Genomic DNA, 19,057 nt, shown 5'->3' with positions numbered 1-19,057 from the left:
AACTGAGGGTTGCTCGAGTGGTGGGGGGTGGGAGGGATGGGGTGGCTGGGTGATGGACACTGGGGAGGGTATGTGCTATGGTGAGCGCTGTGAATTGTGTAAGACTGATGAATCACAGACCTGTACCTCTGAAACAAATAATACATTATATGTTAAAAAAAAAAAAAAGATAGTAGGAAGGGAAAAATGAAGGGGGGGAAATCAGAGGGGGAGACGAACCATGAGAGACTATGGACTCTGAGAAACAAACTTGAGGGTTTTGGGGGTGGGGGGTGGGGGGATGGGTTAGCCCGGTGATGGGTATTAAGGAGGGCCCATATTGAATGCAGCACTGAGTGTTATATGCAAACAAGGAATCATGGAACATTACATCAAAAACTAATGATGTAATGTATGGTGACTAACATAACATAATAAAATAAAATTTAAAAAATAAAAAAATGAAAAAATGAAAAAATAAAAAATAAAAACTCCCTTTAACAAAATTAATGTGAAAATTTTCTCACCTATAAAATATGATTGTTATACATAGTGAGATTTCAATGGGATAGCCTTGGTGAAGGCCCCATATGTAGTCAGATTCAATAGTTCTTCCTCCCTGCTTGGAAGGATTTGGAGGCAGCTCTTGGGCCATACTGTGGAACTCAATTTGTGTCTTATGATCAGGCTCTTAGGGGGAGGATGGGGAGGGGCTGAAGCCACCACAGCCATCTCTGCCCAGAGGATCGGCTTCACCACCGCCCGCCGCCTGGCCCAGGACGGGGCCCACGTGGTCAGCAGCAGCCGGAAGCAGCAGAACGTGGACCGGGCAATGGCCGCGCTGCAGGGGGAGGGGCTGAGCGTGGCGGACACCGTGTGCCACGTGGGGAAGGCCGAGGGCTGGGAACGGCTTGTGGCTACAGTGAGTGGCAGGGGTGGAAGGCAGATGGGGACAGGCAGGAGGCGGTTGAGGTCTCTAGCGTTGGTATCTAGGCCAACAACACATGTGACCCAGGATAGGGTCCTGCTCAAGGGATAAAAAATGGACAACCAGTGTGGCTGAGAAGGGGTGCTCCTGGCAGGAAGGAACTCACATGGTCTAGACTAGAGGCTCGTTATCAAAGGGTGGTCTGATGACCCCCAGTGGGGCGTGTCCTGGGAGCTTGCCGGGGACCCAGAATCTCAGATCTCTCCGGAGCTGCTGAATTAAAATTGCATTTAACCAGACCCCAGGTGAGTGTACCTGTTAGAGTTTGAGCAGCACAGCGCTAGTGCACCCTAGGTGTTGGGTTGGGGAGGCCACTAGAGTCGCAGTCTGGATTAAGACCAGTTCATGCTGGGGTGCCTGGGTGGCTCAGTCGTTAAGCGTCTGCTTTCGGCTCAGGTCCTGATCCCAGAGTCCTGGGATCGAGCCCTGCATCAGGCTCCCTGCTCCACGGGCCGCCTGCTTCTCCCTCTCCCACTCCCCCTGCTTGTGTTCCCTCTCTCGCTGTGTCTCTCTCTGTCAAACAAATAAATAAAATCTTTAAAAAAAAAAAAAAAAGACCAGTTCATGCGACAGTCTTGGAAGGGGTGAGCTGTGAGGCAAATCTGGAGTGTGAAATGGGCAGATGCTTGTGGTGAATGGGTTCTTATATGTGCGACAAAAAAGGAGGAGGGTTTCCAGAGTGGAGGGAGGAGGGAGGAGGAATTGGTTAGAAATCTAAGAGGCGAAAGAAGGGGCAGCGTAGAAGCAGCGACCCCTATGAATGAAGATTTGGACTGGGGGCCCAGCTACCAACTAGGCATCTTGTGGGGCAGAAATTAGATGCTTCCAGGGAGGTGAGAAACAAATATTTCACTCCACCTCTGATCTCTGAGATCTGACTCTGCCCCAGGATGGCCTCAGGCAGTAAGGGGTTGCTTACTTTACTCTAGGTCATCAGTCTGGCTGGGGAAGGAGAGAGGCTTCTGGGAACCCTTTACTCCATTCCTTCACTCCACATCCTGTCATTTCCTCCACAGGCCCTGGAGCATTGTGGGGGCGTCAACTTCCTGGTGTGCATGGCAGGGGTCAACCCTTTGGTGGGCAGCACTCTGGGGGCCAGTGAGCAGGTGTGGGACAAGGTGAGGACTGGGGTAGGATCTTACACAGCCTGCGTGGTTCTCTGTCCACCATATTTACATGCACACAAACGCACGCATGCACGCGCGCACACACACACACACACATAGTACCTAAGGTCCCTCATACTCCCGTCACTACTGACTCTGATGGGTGGGGGGATGAGCTCACCTGGGTCGAACCACCCATCAGGAAGCTAACAGGCACTACCATGGCCTGCGTATGCCAGGTGCCAGTAGCCTCCCTTCTGTTGACTTGACTCTCCTTGTGCTGGCCACTGCTACACAGTCCTGAGATGCCAGAAAAGATTTCTGGTCCGTCCACGGTGAAGGGTTCTGAGGCCATCCCAGTCTAGACTCACGGGCACCCACTCTGATCCCTTCTGGCCGGCTGTCCCAGGGGTACCTCACCTGTCCTCAGACACAGCTGAGAAGAGGGACCCCATCCAGACTTGCCATCCCCGCTGGAACCCACCAAGCATTCTCAGGGCTCCTGTTGCCCCTGCTGTCCTGAAGGCCCCCTGAGAGGGCTCGGCACAGTCCTGACCCACCCCCTCTCCTGACCCTGTCGGCAGAGATGGGTCCGTGGCCAGGGTGAGCCATTCCCTCCTCATGGAGTCTTCCGCTGACCAGCTCCTGCCATCTGTCCTTGCAGACCCCGCCCCACCTTCTCTGTTCAGTTCTCACGTTCCCTGGCCTTCTGGACCCAATTCCCAGTTCCCCCTTCCCACTTCTCAGTCATACTCAGGCTTTTCCAATTAAAAAAAAAAAATGGTTGTGAACATTTCCTGACAGACTGATGCTCAGTGTGGATTCCCTCTCTCTCTCTCACCCTCACCTCCCTTAAGGCACTCACTAAAAACAAGTCATCTTGATTTCCCCCCTTCTCTTTTCTCCAGCATCCTCTCTGGAGGGCCACGTTGACTGGGGAGAAGTGGTATGGGGACCAGCAGAGGGAGGGTCTCCCAAACCACAGCTTGTTGGTTCCCCTGTGACCTGGGCAGGACAGGAACTTGAGAATCCAACACAGGCCCTTGGATTCCTTCTCCTAAAGGACCCTGTCCCTCGCACACAAAGAGCAGGACCCAAGCTCTGAGGCTACGGGAAGTGCCTTGGGTCCTGCTCTGGCCACAGGTCTCCAAGTGACCAGTGAGAATGGGCACTGGACAGACCTCATCTTTCCTTCTCCTCTGCGTCTGCTCTGATTTCAGATCCTGGATGTGAATGTGAAGTCCCCGGCCCTGCTGCTGAGCCAGCTGCTGCCCCACATGGAGAACAGGGGGTGCAGCAGGGCCCTGGGGTCTTCATGCTTGGGTGTCCTCTACCCTACAGGAGGCATTTGGGCAGGGGCCCAGGAAGTGGAGGGTGGTGGTAGAAGTGGGAGGTCTGTTCTTTGGGAAATGTTCTCCATTCCCACACCTACCCTCTTCCCCACGGGATGTGACAATTATGAAGAAGAGAAACATTTGCTGGGGGAGGGGGGAAGAACCTGCCTTCCAGGTTCTCAAAAAACCTGTCACAGGCCCTTGTTCTTTGGATCTCAGAGAATGCAGGGACCTTGCCCCTGTAGTGGCAGCTCCAGGGAAAAAGGGTCCAGAAGGCAGGACCTGGAGCCCCAGCTCTGGTCCCTTGACTCCAGCCCTCCTCTGTGAGCCATCTCACCGGTTTCCTTTCTGGTTAGAGGCACTGTGGTACTTGCTCCTCCTCAAGTCACTTTGTGTCCTGGGCCACCCAGAAGCAGCTCAGGCTGGGACAGTTTGGCGGCACACCGACCTCACAGGGGTCTATGGCTCAGGAGTATTACTAGGGCTCTGCTCTCCAGAAGTGCTGCCTCTCAGCCTTGGGTCCCCCGCCCAAGGAATCCCTCCCTGGCTGTGGTCACTGGGTAACATTGACTCTGCCATTGACCTTACTGTGTCCACCAGCTTCTCGCCAGTGTTCCAGATAGTCTCTCACCTTATCATGAATCTTGAGCTGGTTTCCTCTTACTGTGAAAGGATAATTTCCTGGCTCGTCTGGGCTCTTAGTTGGACGCACCTGTCATCTCGTCTCATCCACCTTTCTCCTTACAGGACAGGCGCCGTGGTTCTGGTCTCATCTATGGTGGCCTGTGTGCCAATACCAGTGAGTGTAAAACCCTCTGGACAGGGCTGGGTGAGGGGCAGCGGAGTCTTGTTTCATGGGAGGTCCTACTGTGGGGTGTGGGAGAACTGGTTATACATGGGAGTTGAGATGAACTTGATTGCTGCAGATTTGGGATTATAATCTCACTTCGCCATAACATCTCTGAAAGCTAAGGATGTTAAGCCGTCTGTCCAGGGTACGCACAGTTTATGGTAAAACAAGTTCTGAGTCCTGGGATTTCCTCATTCCAGTTTCCTGGCTGAATTTTGGAAAGCACAGTGTGGCTTTCTCCGTTCCAAGCTTGGACACATATGGCAGTGACTTTCTGACATTTCTCTAAGCTTGGGCAAGGCCCTCTATCTCAGAACTTCACCCCTTGAAAATGATTGTAGATGGGGAAAGGTGGCAGAAGGGATTTTAGTTTGGGCCAAAATCAAGTGCAGTTTCTTAGTCTGAGACCCAGAATCACAGCTCCGGCTGTTCAGGTGACTTTTCCTCCTGCCAGTTCCAATCCGCTCTGTCTACTTCCTTCTGCTCTTCAGAAGCTGGGAGTCTACAACACCAGCAAAACGGCACTGTTGGGTCTCTGTAAGTCTCTGGCTGTGGAGCTGGCACCAAAAGGCATCCGAGTGAACCGTTTGGTGCCAGGAATAATCAAGACTGACTTTATCCAAGTGGTGAGGATCACGGTTTTTGCTCCCCAACCCCTGCCCCACAGTCCCCACTGGTCCCTTCCCTGGCCAAGCTCGTGGGGCCCATAGACACCTGAATACTTGGATTACAACCTCAGTCCAGGCCCATCATTCTGAGGCTCTGCCCCACAGCCTTTGGCCCTAGCGGCCTCTCACTTTCCTGCAGAATGGGGTCTTTATTCTCGGTAGGGAGCAAAGCAAAGTTCTGCCCCACTCCTCTCTCCTGAACAGGGTCATCCTCCCACAGAGGCATCGATCTGCCATGATGCCCTTCCCACCACCCCTGCCCTACCCCTGCCAAAAGGCCTTCTGCCTAACACTGACTCTGAAATCTCTCCTCAGGAGAAAACATTGCCATACTTGCTACCTGACTTCAATGACATCAATGGAGTGCAGTGGTAGGTAGTGTTTGGGGTCTGTGGCTACTCTGAAGCAAAGTCCAAGTTCAAGAAGAGACAGAGCCCTGATTTTCCAGTCTGCTGCCTGTTCCCCCCTTACTGAAGTCTGAGAATAGCACAGCCTGGGGCTAAGGGCTGGAGGGTGGGCATGGTCCTGCTGAGCCCACGATGACCTTCCCCGGAACCTGATTTGACTAGAATTCTGTGAGGTATTGGTCTTTAAGGGTCAAGACTGAGCCCCATGCCCCCCGCCCTGCCACCAGAAGAACCTGAAGTCAGAGCTTAACATTGCAGGGGCTGTGACCTCAATTCTGCTCTCTTTCCTTCAGGTTTGGGGAGCCCGAAGAATGTGCCAGGATGGTGTCCTTCCTGTGCTCTCTAGACGCCAGCTACATCATCGCTGAGAACATTGTGGTAGCTGGCTTCTCTCCTAAGCTGTGAAGCAGACTGTTAAGAGAGTTGGGCCATGGTCTTTGGTGTGCAACTGGAGGCTTGGTGGAGAATATGGAGGTGGGGAGCCTTAGCATCCAGAATCATACAGGAAATGAAAAGGAAGGCGAGCTGTTTGAAATTTCTCATTTGGAAATAAATATGTTTGGAAACTCCCAATCTGGGCTCATCCTTGTTTGGTAGTGATATATGAGCAGTTCTCTTGACCTGGAAGCCTCACCCCTAGATTAGTCCCTTCCCTTATCACCCTTAAGGCTTTACCGCCTCCTCCCTTCCTTCTACCCTTCCCAATGAAATTGGAAATCGGGCAGGATACTTTCTATCTGCCCTTGTTTTGTTTTTTTTTTTAAAGATTTTTTATTTATTTATTCATGAGAGACAGAGAGAGAGAGAGGGAGGCAGAGGGAGAAGCAGGCTCCCAAGGAGCAGAGAGCCCGATGCGGGACTCGATCCCAGGACCCTGGGATCATGACCTGAGCCGAAGGCAGACGCTTAACCATCTGAGCCACCCAGGCGCCCCATATCTGCCCTTGTTTTTGTTTGTTTGCTTATTTTTATCTTTCAGGTCTCAGATCAAATAGAACTTTCTCTGAGATGCCTTCTCTTGACCACCCTGTATAATGTTGCTCCCACCCCAGTCACTTTCTATGACATTATCTGCTCTGTTTTCTTCACAGCATTTTTAACTCTTTGACACTATTTTTGCTTGTTTCCTTGTTTATTATATACTTTATTCATTCAAATGTAGGTTTCATAAGACCAGGCACCCTGTGTGCCGTGTTCATAGTTATGAACACTTTGTGTATAAAAGATGCTCAATAAATATTTATTGAATGAATCCACTGCCATCTTCCATTCTGGCTCAGTGATTCTCATGCTTGTGTTTTGGACTGAAGTTCATCCAACTACTAGAGGTCATTTTAAGGAGCTCTGCAAACAGTTGAAACACATTCATTTCTGGATTGGACACAAATTCTCTTTCTCTGATGCCCCACCTTCCCATATAATTTTGCCTTTTAATATCACCTGGTAATCTTTCTACATGGTCTCACTTGGGAACATCTCCCTTTCTTTTCAATGTGTTTTGAAACAACAGACATTTCTCCCCCTCCCAGTTCTGGAAGTTAGAAGTCTGAGATCAAGGTGTCAGCAGGGTTGATTTCTTCTGAGGCCCCTCTCCTTGCCTTGCAGATGGCTGCAAACTCCCTCTGTCTTCACATGGTCTTTCCTCAGTGCGTGTTTGTGTCCTGATCTCTCCTTATAAAGACACCAGTCATATTGGTTAGGGCCCACCCCCAAAGACCTCATTTAACCTTAATTACCTTCTAAAGACCCTGTCTCCAAATATGCCTTCATCCTGAGGTGCTAAAAGTTAGGACTTCACCATAGAAATTTGGAGGAGGGAACATAGTTTAGCCTATAACATCAATCTTGTCAAGGCCCCTTCTGTCCCACCCCACCCTCCACCTTCATAGAGGAGGCAGAAACAATAATCTGGGAACTCCAACTTCTCATCCTTCCTGCTGGCTTATGAATTTGTCTGAGTTCTCTCCTTTCCTCCCTCCTCCCCTCAGTGAAGGGTGTCCTCCCTTTTTTTTTTTTTTTTTCTTTTTTAAAGATTTTATTTATTTATTTGAGAGAGAGAGAGCACATGAGAGGGGGGGAGGGTCAGAGGGAGAAGCAGACTCCTCGCCGAGCAGGGAGCCCGATGCGGGACTCGATCCCGGGACTCCAGGATCATGACCTGAGCCGAAGGCAGTCGCTTAACCAACTGAGCCACCCAGGCGCCCCATGTCCTCCCTTTTTTAATAACTCTCGCAACTAACCCAAGATGGCTCCCACCTCTGCTCTAGCTGGGCTTCTCTTCCCACCACGTTGGGGTCTTTGAGCTGCCAGTTATTCTCTCATGTGTCTCTTCAGTACCTCCTGTGGCAGATTTAAGCCAGAGCACTTGATCTACCACATCTGGCTCCACAGATCTCAAAACACTTTTGCACCCATGACAGGTCCTTTTCATGTTATTTTGTGTTTGGGACTCTGCCGGGGGCTATGGGCTCCTTGCCTGGAGCAGATGTTCTGTGCAGCTATTTCCCGCCCGGGGTCTGAGGAGAGGAAGGATGGCTTCTCCCTGTGAGTGCCTATATTCACTCCACCTTTGGGGGTTGGGGCAGGTGGGGAGGCCAAGTGATGCCAGTTCGGTAATTCCTAGCTCACTCCCGGTTTGGGGGGCTGCTGGCAGTCACTCCTCTTCCTGAGTCGGGAGGAAGAGTTTGTGGCTCCCAGAACTTTTTGCTGCGTTCTTGGCTTCCTTGTTTCCAGGGCCACCCGTACTACCCCTTCCCTTACAAAGCTGTTTTCGTCCCATGTCAAAAAATCATTAGAAACTCGGAGGTAGGGGTGCCTGGGTGGCTCAGTTGGTTGAGCGACTGCCTTCGGCTCAGGTCATGGTCCTGGAGTCTCAGGATGGAGCCCCGCATCGGCTCCTTGCTCAACAGGGAGTCTGCTCACCCCTCTCGTGCTCTCTCTCTCTCATTCTCTCTCTCTTTCAAATAAATAAATAAAATCTTAAAAAAAGAAACTTGGAAATAGGCAGAAGAGCTGGCAGAATATTTTCAGTGCAGTGTTGGGCTTGACTTTCTGTCATCTCTGAGCAAAGGTTAATGTGTAGGTTTTTGTCTGTTAGAGATGCAAATAATCCTGTCTATTAGAACAGACGATCCCAAAGCTTATGGTTTATTGTCTCGTCGGACGTTAAGCAGTTTTGTGTCTAACCCCCAAATCTTATTCTAACATTCCCCATCAAAACCTAGCTTCTCGAATGTTCTTTGCATTAGTCTTTTTTTTTTTAAGATTTTATTTATTCACTTGAGACACAGAGATACAGAGAGAGAGAGAGAGAAAGAGCATAAGCAGGGAGAGAAGCAGAGGGAGAGGGATAAGCAGGCTCCCTGCTGAGCCAGGAGCCCGATGTGGGGCTCCATCCCAGGACCCTGGGATCATGACCTGAGGCGAAGGCAGATGCTTAACCATCTGAGCCACCCAGGCACCCCACTTTGCATTAGTCTTAACATCTTATTAGTTCTTTCATTAATTAAGGAGTCAAATCAGATTTTGACACCTGTTCATTTTTTTATTTGTATGAGAGTCATGGTATTATTTTTTTTTAATTACACTTTAACACTGTTTTATGGTATGCAGGGGTAAACAAAAAGGAGAGGATTAAACTTTGTGGTAGAACCATTTTTATGAATTATGTTGCTGAACTTCTCTCTTTCTATTATTTGTTTATCTTTCACATAAAAAATTGTTTAAATCCTCTTTCATTTATAAAGAGAAAGCTCCCAGTAATCCTTTATCATCCTGTGGCTGCCATATAATACCCTCTTTGTTTAATAAAGTGGTTTGAAAAAGTTTCGAGAGTTGTTTAAAAACTTGTCTCAGACCAAACGTCTAAGGCAATACATGAAAAACATCATTGAATACCTAAAGTTAATGTTAGACGGGTGTGAAACATTTCATGCCTACGTGAGGTCATCACAACAACAAGAAAGGAGTTCTTGATGCTTTCCTCCTGCCTTTGCTGCCAAGGTTTGACCTCTGCCAGGCATTTGCACGGTCTCCACTGACCCTCTACCTCAATCAACTTTAACTACCTCTCAAAGTAAGTGAAAGCTTCCAGTTGCAACACCTCTGCACAGACTTCCTCTTGTATCACCATAGAAACAAGACCCTCACGGTGGAAAAAGAAAATCCACATCTTAATGAGGAAGACTGTTGTAAAATAGGGATTAATGAGCTGAACAGCAAACAGAGTGGAAGTTGGAGTAGGCAGGAACTGAGTGACAGCAAGGGCCGTTGTAGGAAGGAGACACGATGTCTTGTTGGCCTCAGAAGGGAGAGACAAGATGCTGAGTCTAACTCCTGTTCTATGCGCCTGAGTTCCTGCACATCACGGTACTGGCATGCAGGCTCCCACTCGGGGGGCGGAGCAGTGAGAACAGGCAGAATTCTCATAGCCCTGAGTTGCCTTCATAGTATTTGGGGGGATCGGGCAAAACTGACATGTGAGAGTTCATAAGTGTTAGGGACTGAATGGTCGCATTCCCCAAAAATTCATGTTGAAATCCAATCCCCAAGTGTGGTGGTATTTGGAGATGGAGACTTTCGGAGGTAATTAGGTCCTAAGGGTGGAGCCCCCGCAATAGGATGAGTGCCTTCTAAGAAGAAGGCTGGCGAGCTAGCCTGTTGTGAGGGCACACTGAGAAGTCAGCAGTGTGCAACCCCGAAGAGGGTTTTCACCAGAACCTGACCATGCTGGTACCCTGGTCTCAGACTTGTGGCCTCCAGAAATGTGAGAAGTCAATTTCTGTTGTTCTTAAGTCACCCAGTCTATGGTACTTTGTTACGACAGCCGGATTGAAGACAATAAACTTAACAAAGAGTGTGCAAATGAAGGAGAAAAATAGTTTCTAAATAGGTAAGTGGGCAAAATTTATGAAAAACAGTGCATAACGAGGAAATCTAACCAGCCAAAAAACATATGAAAAAATTCAACTTAATTAGTAATTAAGGAACTGTAAACAGAACCAATAATGCATTACCATGATGCTCATCAAATTGACAAAGATTTTTTATTGTTATGTTAATCACCATACAATACATCATTAGTTTGTGATGTAGTGTTCCATGATTCATTGTTTGCATATAACACCCAGTGCTCCATGCAGAACGTACCCTCTTTAATACCTATCACCAGGCTAACCCATCCTCCCTGACAAAGATTTTTAAAGGACCATACTTAATGGTGATGAGGGATGAGATGAGTATATTCATACATTTTGGGTGGAAATGGAATCTCTACAACTTTCTGGGAAATTGATTTTGATGGGATGAACCAAGAACTTCAATCCATTTAATCCAAGATTTCCACTTATAGGAGTCTAGACTAGAGAAATAATTTATGAAATGTTGAGTGCAACATTATTTGTAAAATCAAAATACTGGTAAAAGCCGAGAGCTCCCAAATAAGGAAATTGTTCATTGTGTGTATCCCGCCAGTCTCCCCTTGCTCACCTCACTTCAACCACATGGCCCTCTCTGCTGTGCCAGGAGCAGGACAGGCTTGCTCTAGCATTCAGACAATTGCTTTTGCTGTTGGCTCTCCTTGGAATACCCTTCCCCCAGATACCTGCATGGTTTGCAACCTTCCCACATCCAGGTCTTTGATCGGATGTTGTTAGTGACACCCTTTTAAAACCTGCACCCCTCTACCATATTCCTCTTCCTGCCTTCATTTTTCCTCCTAGCCCTTAGCCCCCTCTAACATGCTCGATTACAAGTCAATCTCTCTACAAAGTTCATCATTATCTGGTAGCCTTGAAAAAGGTTTTAAATTTTAAAGCCCAATTAAATTCTGCATTTCATTGCAGTGTAAGTTATTCCATGTTCCTAAAAATAAGACAGTAAGAAGGACCTTTGAGTCAAATCAAGTAAAAGGGCAGAGACTCCAAAATGTGAAATTGGCTGAGTGAGAAGCTGTCTTTCCTTGTTATATTATAGTGATGAAGCTGGTTAAACTCTTCGGCACTGCAGATCAGGATGGTAGAAAATATTGGCTGTGTAGAGGAGGAGAAATAAATTACCCTTTACTCTTCTAGGTTTTCGGCTGAGATACCCCCGGTAACAAAAAAGAGCTTAATAGGAAAAAACACAAATTTAATTTCATACCTACAGGGCCCCAAAGATGTGAGACCCAAAGAAACGACCAAAGCAGGCAGCTTTTATTTTATGTTCTGACAAGGAAAAGATTAATTTGTGAAAATGAACAAGACAGAGAAGTTGGAACTTGGGGTAAATTAGAGAGGAAGTAATAAGGTTTGTTTATGTAGCCTTCTCGGCTCCAAATTCCCTGTCTCTGGTGATAAGGACGTCCCCTTTCCTCTTAGCGCAGAGAGGGTACATTTCACACCGGAGATTTCTTTTCTGCTTTTAGGGAGACAAAGGGCGGTCAGAGTGTCCTTCTTGTATCAGCTGTTTCTTATATAACTTTAATTCAAAATCATCAATATGCACATTTTGGGGTGGCCTGCCCTGAACCCCCTCAGCTGCTTCTTGCTGCCTTTAGAAAGACAAGCTTTGATCTGAGCTGACCAGGCTGAAAGCAGAAAGGAGACAATACGCAGCTCTGTTAACAGAGACCCTTCTGCCCATGGCAAGACTGCTGAGGCTCAGTTACTCTCACTTCTTGCAGAATTGCAAAACTCAGACTTTCTGCCCTGTTCTAAAATTAGCATAAAAGGCAAGGAGTGGGGTGGGAAACAGAACAGGGGGATAAAATTGGGACACCTGAGAGGCAGAGAAACGAAGGAAGCCAGAGTCCTTGGGCTCTTCCCACACACCTTCTTCCTTGAACTATGATTTAGGGAATCCTTCCTAGTGTGGGCTGCTGCCTGATCACGGGCGCAGATTATCCTGCCTTGGCTTTTGTCTCACAAAGCCAAGAGGGAAACAGTCAGATTTATAACAGCTCCTCCCAACTCCCCCTTGCCTCTATAAAAGAGTGTTCCTCTCTTTTGTTCTCCAGACATGCCCACGGTTTTTTCCGTAGCTTGCATGTACCGAGTTGCCATTCTCTGCTATTCCTGAATTAAACCCATTTTGCTGGTCAGATAACTGGCAGTTTTATTTATAAGGTTAACCACATGACATAATAGATCCCTTTCTTGTTAAGTGAGTTTGAGTTGGGTTTCTGACACTTGGAACAGAAAGGGTCCTGCCTCATACTATAACTGACCATCCAGTCTTCCATGGACCACAACCTGGCTTGGGTCCCAGGACTCCTCTGCAACGTTCACCACTGATTGACTTTCTGGGTCTAAATCTGATGAACCCTTTTGGATCTTTACTTCCTGGATCTATTTATTGAGTTTGATGCTATTTATGATTCTTTTCTTGAACTTCTCCTCCATTGACTTTTAAGAGACACTGGCTTTTTTTTTTTTTTTTTGGGTGGTTGTTCCTACTTTTTTGTTTCTCCTTTGTTTTATTTTCCAGACCAGTGCTTTTCTCTAAAATGATTTGCTCCCAGTGTTACGCTCTTGACCTTCTTATTGTCCTCACAAGACAACTTCTCCCTGGGTGACACCGTTCATGGCGGAAGCTTCAGGATCTTTAGACTCTCAACTTCTAGACTCATATAGTCCACTGCCAACTGGAGGTCTCCTCTCAACTTGCCTCAGATACCCTCAAAAGTAACATCTCAAATCCAATCTTGTCATTTACCCACCCAACTATGCCCTTCCTCTTTTGCTCCAATCAAAGTGACTGGTACCACATTTAAGCATTTGTCTTGGTTAGGAATCTGAGTATCATCACTGGCTCTTCCTGTTCTTTATCTTTTCATCAAATTCTGTCAATTATATGACACAAATATTTCTCAAATCTGTAGCTGCATATCTTACTGCTTTTGCCTTAGTTTGGTCCAGGACGATATAGGCTCTGCATCGCAGGACTCCAGGAGCATCCAGGTAACCTCATGATGAATGGAGTCTGATGGTAATGGCCCTGATTTAGGCCCTCATAACTTCTGACTTGCCTTTCTGCTACTTCTTTCTGATGTTCTCCTCACCTCCAGACTTGTTTCTCTTAAACCCTCTCTCCAAGTGGGACAGAAGATTTCTTCTTTTTTAAAGATTTTATTTATTTTAGATAGAGAGAGAGCACATGTGCTCAAGAGCTGGGGGAAAGGCAGAGGGAAAGAGAAAGAGACTCTCAAGCAGACTCTGCACTGAGTGTGGAGCCTGATGCAGGGCTCTATCTCACGACCCTGAGATCATGACCTGAGCCGAAATCAAGAGTCCGACTCTTAACTGACTGAGCTACCGAGGCGCCCAGCAAAATATTTCTTCTAAATGAAAATGAGTGTATATTAATTTTCTGCTACAAATTTTACTGCTTGCCTTATTTTTCTACTTTAATCTTTTACCAGTTCAACTCTCTTTCTGTGCTTTTGTCTTATCAAATATTTGAATTTCCCCAAGTGTGCCGTGCTTTCTTCTGCCCCATGCATTTGCATATATGCCCCTGGTGGTTTGAAAATTCATCCTTCCATCTTGCTAACTTATTTATCTACCTTCCAGATTCAGTTAGGATTAATGTCCCAGACCATCCCAGTCTGAGTTGGTAAATTTTCCTATCTTTGTCTTATAATCACACCTTACATTTATCTCTATAACGGCATACAACACACCCTGTTGAAATATGTACTTACTTATCAGTCTTGTCCATTAGATATAAATTCCTTGAGGGAAGACATCTTGTGTTATTTATCTGAGTTATTTATTCTCAGGTCTTGGTATGTCACTTGGTGCATATTAAATGCTCAATAATTCTAAGAAAACGGTAAAAAGTAAAGCAATTTTTGGCATCTGGCATCCAGCCAGTCCAGTCACATATGTTGTGAATATATATATGAAATTATATATATATCTGACAAAAGTCATACAATTTAAAGATCAAAATATAAACAAAGTTAAAATTTGGAGTAATATTTAGGTATAACCTTAAAGTAGATGAGATATTCTTAAACATGGCATGAAACCCAGAGTTCATAAAAGAGAAAGATAAATGAAAAAGATAAATGTATTTGGCTACATAACAATTCAACATTTTTGCATGGCAAAAGATACCATAAATTACGTCAAAGACAAATGATAGATTTGGAGCAAATATGTGCAACACATATGATTGATTATATAATGAGCTCCTATAGATCAATCTATAGGATCTATAGGATCCCCCCCAAACCACAACAAACCACAAACAGTTCAATGGCATAATGGAAAAAATATGAAATAAGAAATTCATAAAACATATAATCTAAATGATCGATAAACATGAAAAGATACTAATTTCTAGTAGTAAAGAAAATTCAAATTTAAGTAAATATGCAATAACATTATTAATGTACCCCATAATCTTCACCCTCTCTCCTAAATAAAAAGGAATCTGAAACTAACAGCCTGGTTTTTACTTTTTGCACCTTTTTCTGTTCCCAAAACTATATGCAAAGTATGATTACAATTACATAGCATTTTCTTGTTGATTTTTTTTAGTCATAATGATTTATTCAGTATTTCATATTATCTTTTGAATTGAAGTATAGTTAATGTACAGTATTATATTAGTTTCAGTGATTCAACATTTATAAACATTACAAAATGATCACCACTGTATGTCTAATTACCATCTGTCACCATACAAAGTTATTACAATATTATCGACTATCTTCCATCCCCGTGATTTATTTATTTTATAACTGAAAATTTGTACCTCTGTATCCCCTTCATCTATTTGATGTACGTCCCCACCTCCTCATGTCTGGCAACCACCAGTTTGTCTCTGGGTTTATGAGTCTGTTTCTGTTTTGTTTTGTTTGTTTTGAAATCATACCATATTTGTCTTTCTCTGTCTGATATTTGTTTTTGTAAAAATGGTAAGCATTTCTCTGCTGCTTGATAATATATAAGGAACATGCATTCAGGTGAATAATATATGCATGATTCATTATTTTGATAATCTGCATAATAATCTATTGAATGGATATGCTATAATACATTTAAATTTTTGTTCATTTATTGGACAGAGAGAAAACTAAGTAGTATACAAAAAATAAGAATTAGATTGACATTAGGGGTGCCTGGGTGGCTCAGTCGGTTGATCAACCGGCTCTTGATTTCAGCTCAGGTCATGATCTTGAGATCGTGGGATCCCGCCGTCTGGCTCCTCACACAACAGGGAGTCTTCTTGTCCTTCTCCCTCTGCTCCACCCACCATCCCATTCTCTCTCTCAAATAAATGGATAAATAAAATCTTTTTAAAAAATGAAAACACAGGGGTGCCTGGGTGGCTCAGTCATTAGGCGTCTGCCTTCGGCTCAGGTCATGATCTCAGGGTCCTGGGATCGAGCCCCACATCGGGCTCCCTGCTCAGCAGGAAGCCTGCTTCTCCCTCTCCCACTCCCCCTGCTTGTGTTCCCTCTCTCGCTGTGTCTTTCTCTGTCAAATAAATAAATAAAATCTTTTTTAAAAATTTAAAAATGAAACACATTAAAAAAAAAAAGACTTTAAACTATTCATATCTGTGTCCTAGAAATTCTACTGATCTGTCTTTAGCCTAAAGATTTAATTAGGTGGAGAAGCAAAGCTTTGTCAACAAAGATAAACACAGCATTATATGTAACAAAGAAAAGCCAAAATCAATCAATCAATCAATCAACAACAGGGAAATTGTTAAATTAATTGTAGATGATTTATGAGATGGCACATGCATCTTCTAAAAGTCATATTTTTAAAGACTATTTAATGCCATGAAGACTGCTCAGGATACAATATTAATGGTAAAAACAAAACAAAACCAACAAACCCATGGGTTTCCTGGTAAAATACTTTGTAGCCTAGAAGTTTGTTCCTGTAATATCTACCTACACTTAGTTATATAACTAAACAAACCATCACAGAACACTAGGATCAACCGCCAACTTACAAAAACTAGATATTCAAGAAGAAGGTGTTGGAAAATTTCATTGCATATGAAGGGACATTGGGGTTTCTGCAGAGAACAAGAGGGCGCCTTTCACTCAATGCAGTTTGTTCTGTTCATCTGTCAGCCAGCTGCAATTGCATACCAATGTTCCCAGTGTGGTGCTACAGCAGAGAATAAGCGGTCATGGTCTTGAAGGAATTGAATGTGCAATGTCAGAAATACAGAGGAGTATGTCACCAACTAAAATAGGTCATCAGAGTTCTTACAAACATGCACTGAGTGAAAGGCAGAATCATAGTTAAGCTGGTGGCTTGAACATCAAATGACACTCTTGATGTGGGACCCACATAACTTCTAAAATCTTCCCACAGGTTACCATTATCCTCCCCTAACTTTGCACTCACTCCCACCTGGGGCTCTCCCATTATCATATGGTCATACTATGCTATACCCCCCATTTTGGCTTCCCTTCCTACTTCCACCCAAAGGTAAGGGCTCTGTGTGTAATGAAGCCAGCTGTAGACAGATCCAAAGGATTGGCCTATATGGGGGTCTGGGATATGCCCATGTGTGTGTGCATTTGTGGGAACTGAAAAGCTCTTCTGATGCTTAAATGCCTCAACAAGAAGACTAGCAAGTGGAGTAGGGAGGGGAGGCTGAGCTCAGGGGGAATGTTCTGGAGGAGGATGGAGGACAGAAGGGATGCATTGAACCCAACTTTTTTCTTTTCCCCTAGGCAAAGAACTTTATTAACCTTGTTTCAAACTTTATTCCCAGTCTTCTTCAGCTTAATTAGCTGCAAAGAGTGAGTTGTGTGTAAGCAAAAACTGAAAAGAGCTGCAGCATCCAAGGGGCTTGGCTTAAAAACATTAGAGATCTAGATTTTATCAGATCCATGAACAAAATTCTAAAAAGCAGTCATAATATAAAATAGCAGCTCCCAGTAACTTCTTCAAGTTTTATCTTCTTCAGGAGTTGACTCAATTCAGTTTGCTTCATCCTTGGAAGCTTCCTCTAAATTCTCCAAAAGATCTGGAACTTCATCATCAGCCTCTCTGGTAGCAAGTGTGCTTCTCCATCCACAGATTGCATGGGCGGAGCTTCAGCCAGTCTCCTTCAACTAGTCAGACGGTCTGCACCAAGTTGGTTTAAGACCCTGGGTAGCATTTCTGTCAGCTGCTCTGTCTCCGCGTGGCTTGTGATGGTGGAAGTGTTCGCTGCCAGGGATGCCTGCACTTTAGGCTTGTGAAAGTGGACCACTGTTCTTGGTTTGTGAACCTATTCACTTCTTCGGTACCAGAGGTATTGTTTACCCCTAACTTCTTTAAGGAGAATTGAAGTGTTTGTTCATCTGCTGTAGCCGTTCTATGAACCCCCTTCTTCTTTCGGGGAGGGGTTCCTTTCCCACCAATGCGCACTGGTCCTGGCAGTTGGGCAAGTTTCTCCTGGTTCACGATAGTTTCTTTCATCTTATTGGAGCTGAAATGGGACCATGCAGGGGGGACGGGGGTGCACTAGGGTTGGCGCTCAGGGGTCTCAGGCAGACCAGCTGAGATTAGGTGCACACACATGCACTGAACCCAACTTTTATTTTTTTATTTTTATTTTTTTAAAGATTTTATATATTTATTTGTCACACAGAGAGAACGCGCACAAGCAGGGGGAGCAGCGGGCAGAGGGAGGAGCAGGCTCCCCGCTGAGCAAGGAGCCCAATGCAGGGCTCTATCCCAGGACCCTGGGATCATGACCTGAGCTGAAGGCAGATTCTTAACCAACTGAGCCAGGCATCCCTGAACCCAACTTTTAAATGTCTGTGCCCATGGGAGAGAACATCTGAGAATCTACAGAGGGGAACTGCAGCGGTCACAAAGCTCTCCTTCCATAAATCAGAGAAAGGTCATTGGGACCCACATCCCAGGTTAAGGGTCTGACCTCTCCAGAAGGGCATCTCTTCTCCTAGGGAATACGGGTGGGAATATCCCCTCTAGGGCTAGGACTCTACAGTAGGAATTATCCTCTGCCTAGCTCACTCCCTGCCCCGCAAGATGCCGGGATGGTGCTGGGGGACCCTAAGGGTAAGTGACTTGTACTGATCATGACCATGTGTGGGTGACCAGACTGTGGCCACACATGACTCCTCACAGCCCAGCCCAGGGTGTGAGTGTGTGTGCATGTGTATGTGTGTGTGTGTGTGTGCTCACACTTTTCCAAGGACTCGGTTCTGGCCCTGAGTTGTTATTCTTTGAGTCCTAGGTCTTTACCAGAGGAAATGTTAATTTTTGTCCTCTTCTTCCTTTGTGTTTTTTTTTTTTTTAAAGATTTTATTTATTTATTTGACAGAGAGATAGAGAGAGAGAACAAGTAGGCAGAGAGGCAGGCAGAGGGAGAGGGAGAAGCAGGCTCCCTGTCGAGCAGGGAGCCCGATGCGGGGCTCGATCCCAGGACCCTGGGATCATGACCTGAGCCGAAGGCAGCCGCTTAACCAACTGAGCCACCCAGGCGCCCCCCTTTGTTTTTTTTTTTTATTCCTAAGGATAAAAGGATCTCTAGTCCAGGCTATAGCCATCAATAGCCATTGCCCAAGGCACTTCTGAGCTAGCTACTCTTATTTTCAGAAGCCCCTGGCTTTCCTCTACTCAGAACACAAAGTCATAAGGTTTCCATAAGGATTCTGCTGTGACGGAGAGAAAGCTTAAAGAACTCCTTCCAGAGTTCTATTGATGCCTTTGTCTAGGAACTTTGCCACTTTGGATCTAAGAACAGCCCAGT

At 45.6% G+C, this 19,057-nt stretch overlaps 1 protein-coding gene across 1 annotated transcript in view; it reads left to right on the top strand.

Annotated features, from left to right (window-relative positions):
* LOC102744329 (dehydrogenase/reductase SDR family member 2, mitochondrial-like) overlaps positions 1-5,737 on the top strand; it is a 7,748-nt gene extending 2,011 nt beyond the window's left edge. The window contains exons 2-8 of the mRNA XM_081829685.1: positions 724-901; positions 1,984-2,085; positions 3,294-3,364; positions 4,155-4,206; positions 4,749-4,883; positions 5,241-5,296; positions 5,626-5,737. Coding sequence (XP_081685811.1) covers positions 724-901; positions 1,984-2,085; positions 3,294-3,364; positions 4,155-4,206; positions 4,749-4,883; positions 5,241-5,296; positions 5,626-5,737 — 706 coding nt within the window. The remainder of the gene's footprint in view (positions 1-723; positions 902-1,983; positions 2,086-3,293; positions 3,365-4,154; positions 4,207-4,748; positions 4,884-5,240; positions 5,297-5,625) is intronic.
* The last annotated feature ends 13,320 nt before the right edge of the window (positions 5,738-19,057 follow it).

The sequence above is a fragment of the Leptonychotes weddellii genome, chromosome 9, assembly GCF_054177405.1.
Source record: "Leptonychotes weddellii isolate Sample4059 chromosome 9, ASM5417740v2, whole genome shotgun sequence".
Lineage (NCBI taxonomy): Eukaryota > Metazoa > Chordata > Mammalia > Carnivora > Phocidae > Leptonychotes > Leptonychotes weddellii.
This window is presented reverse-complemented; position numbering and strand designations above follow the sequence as displayed.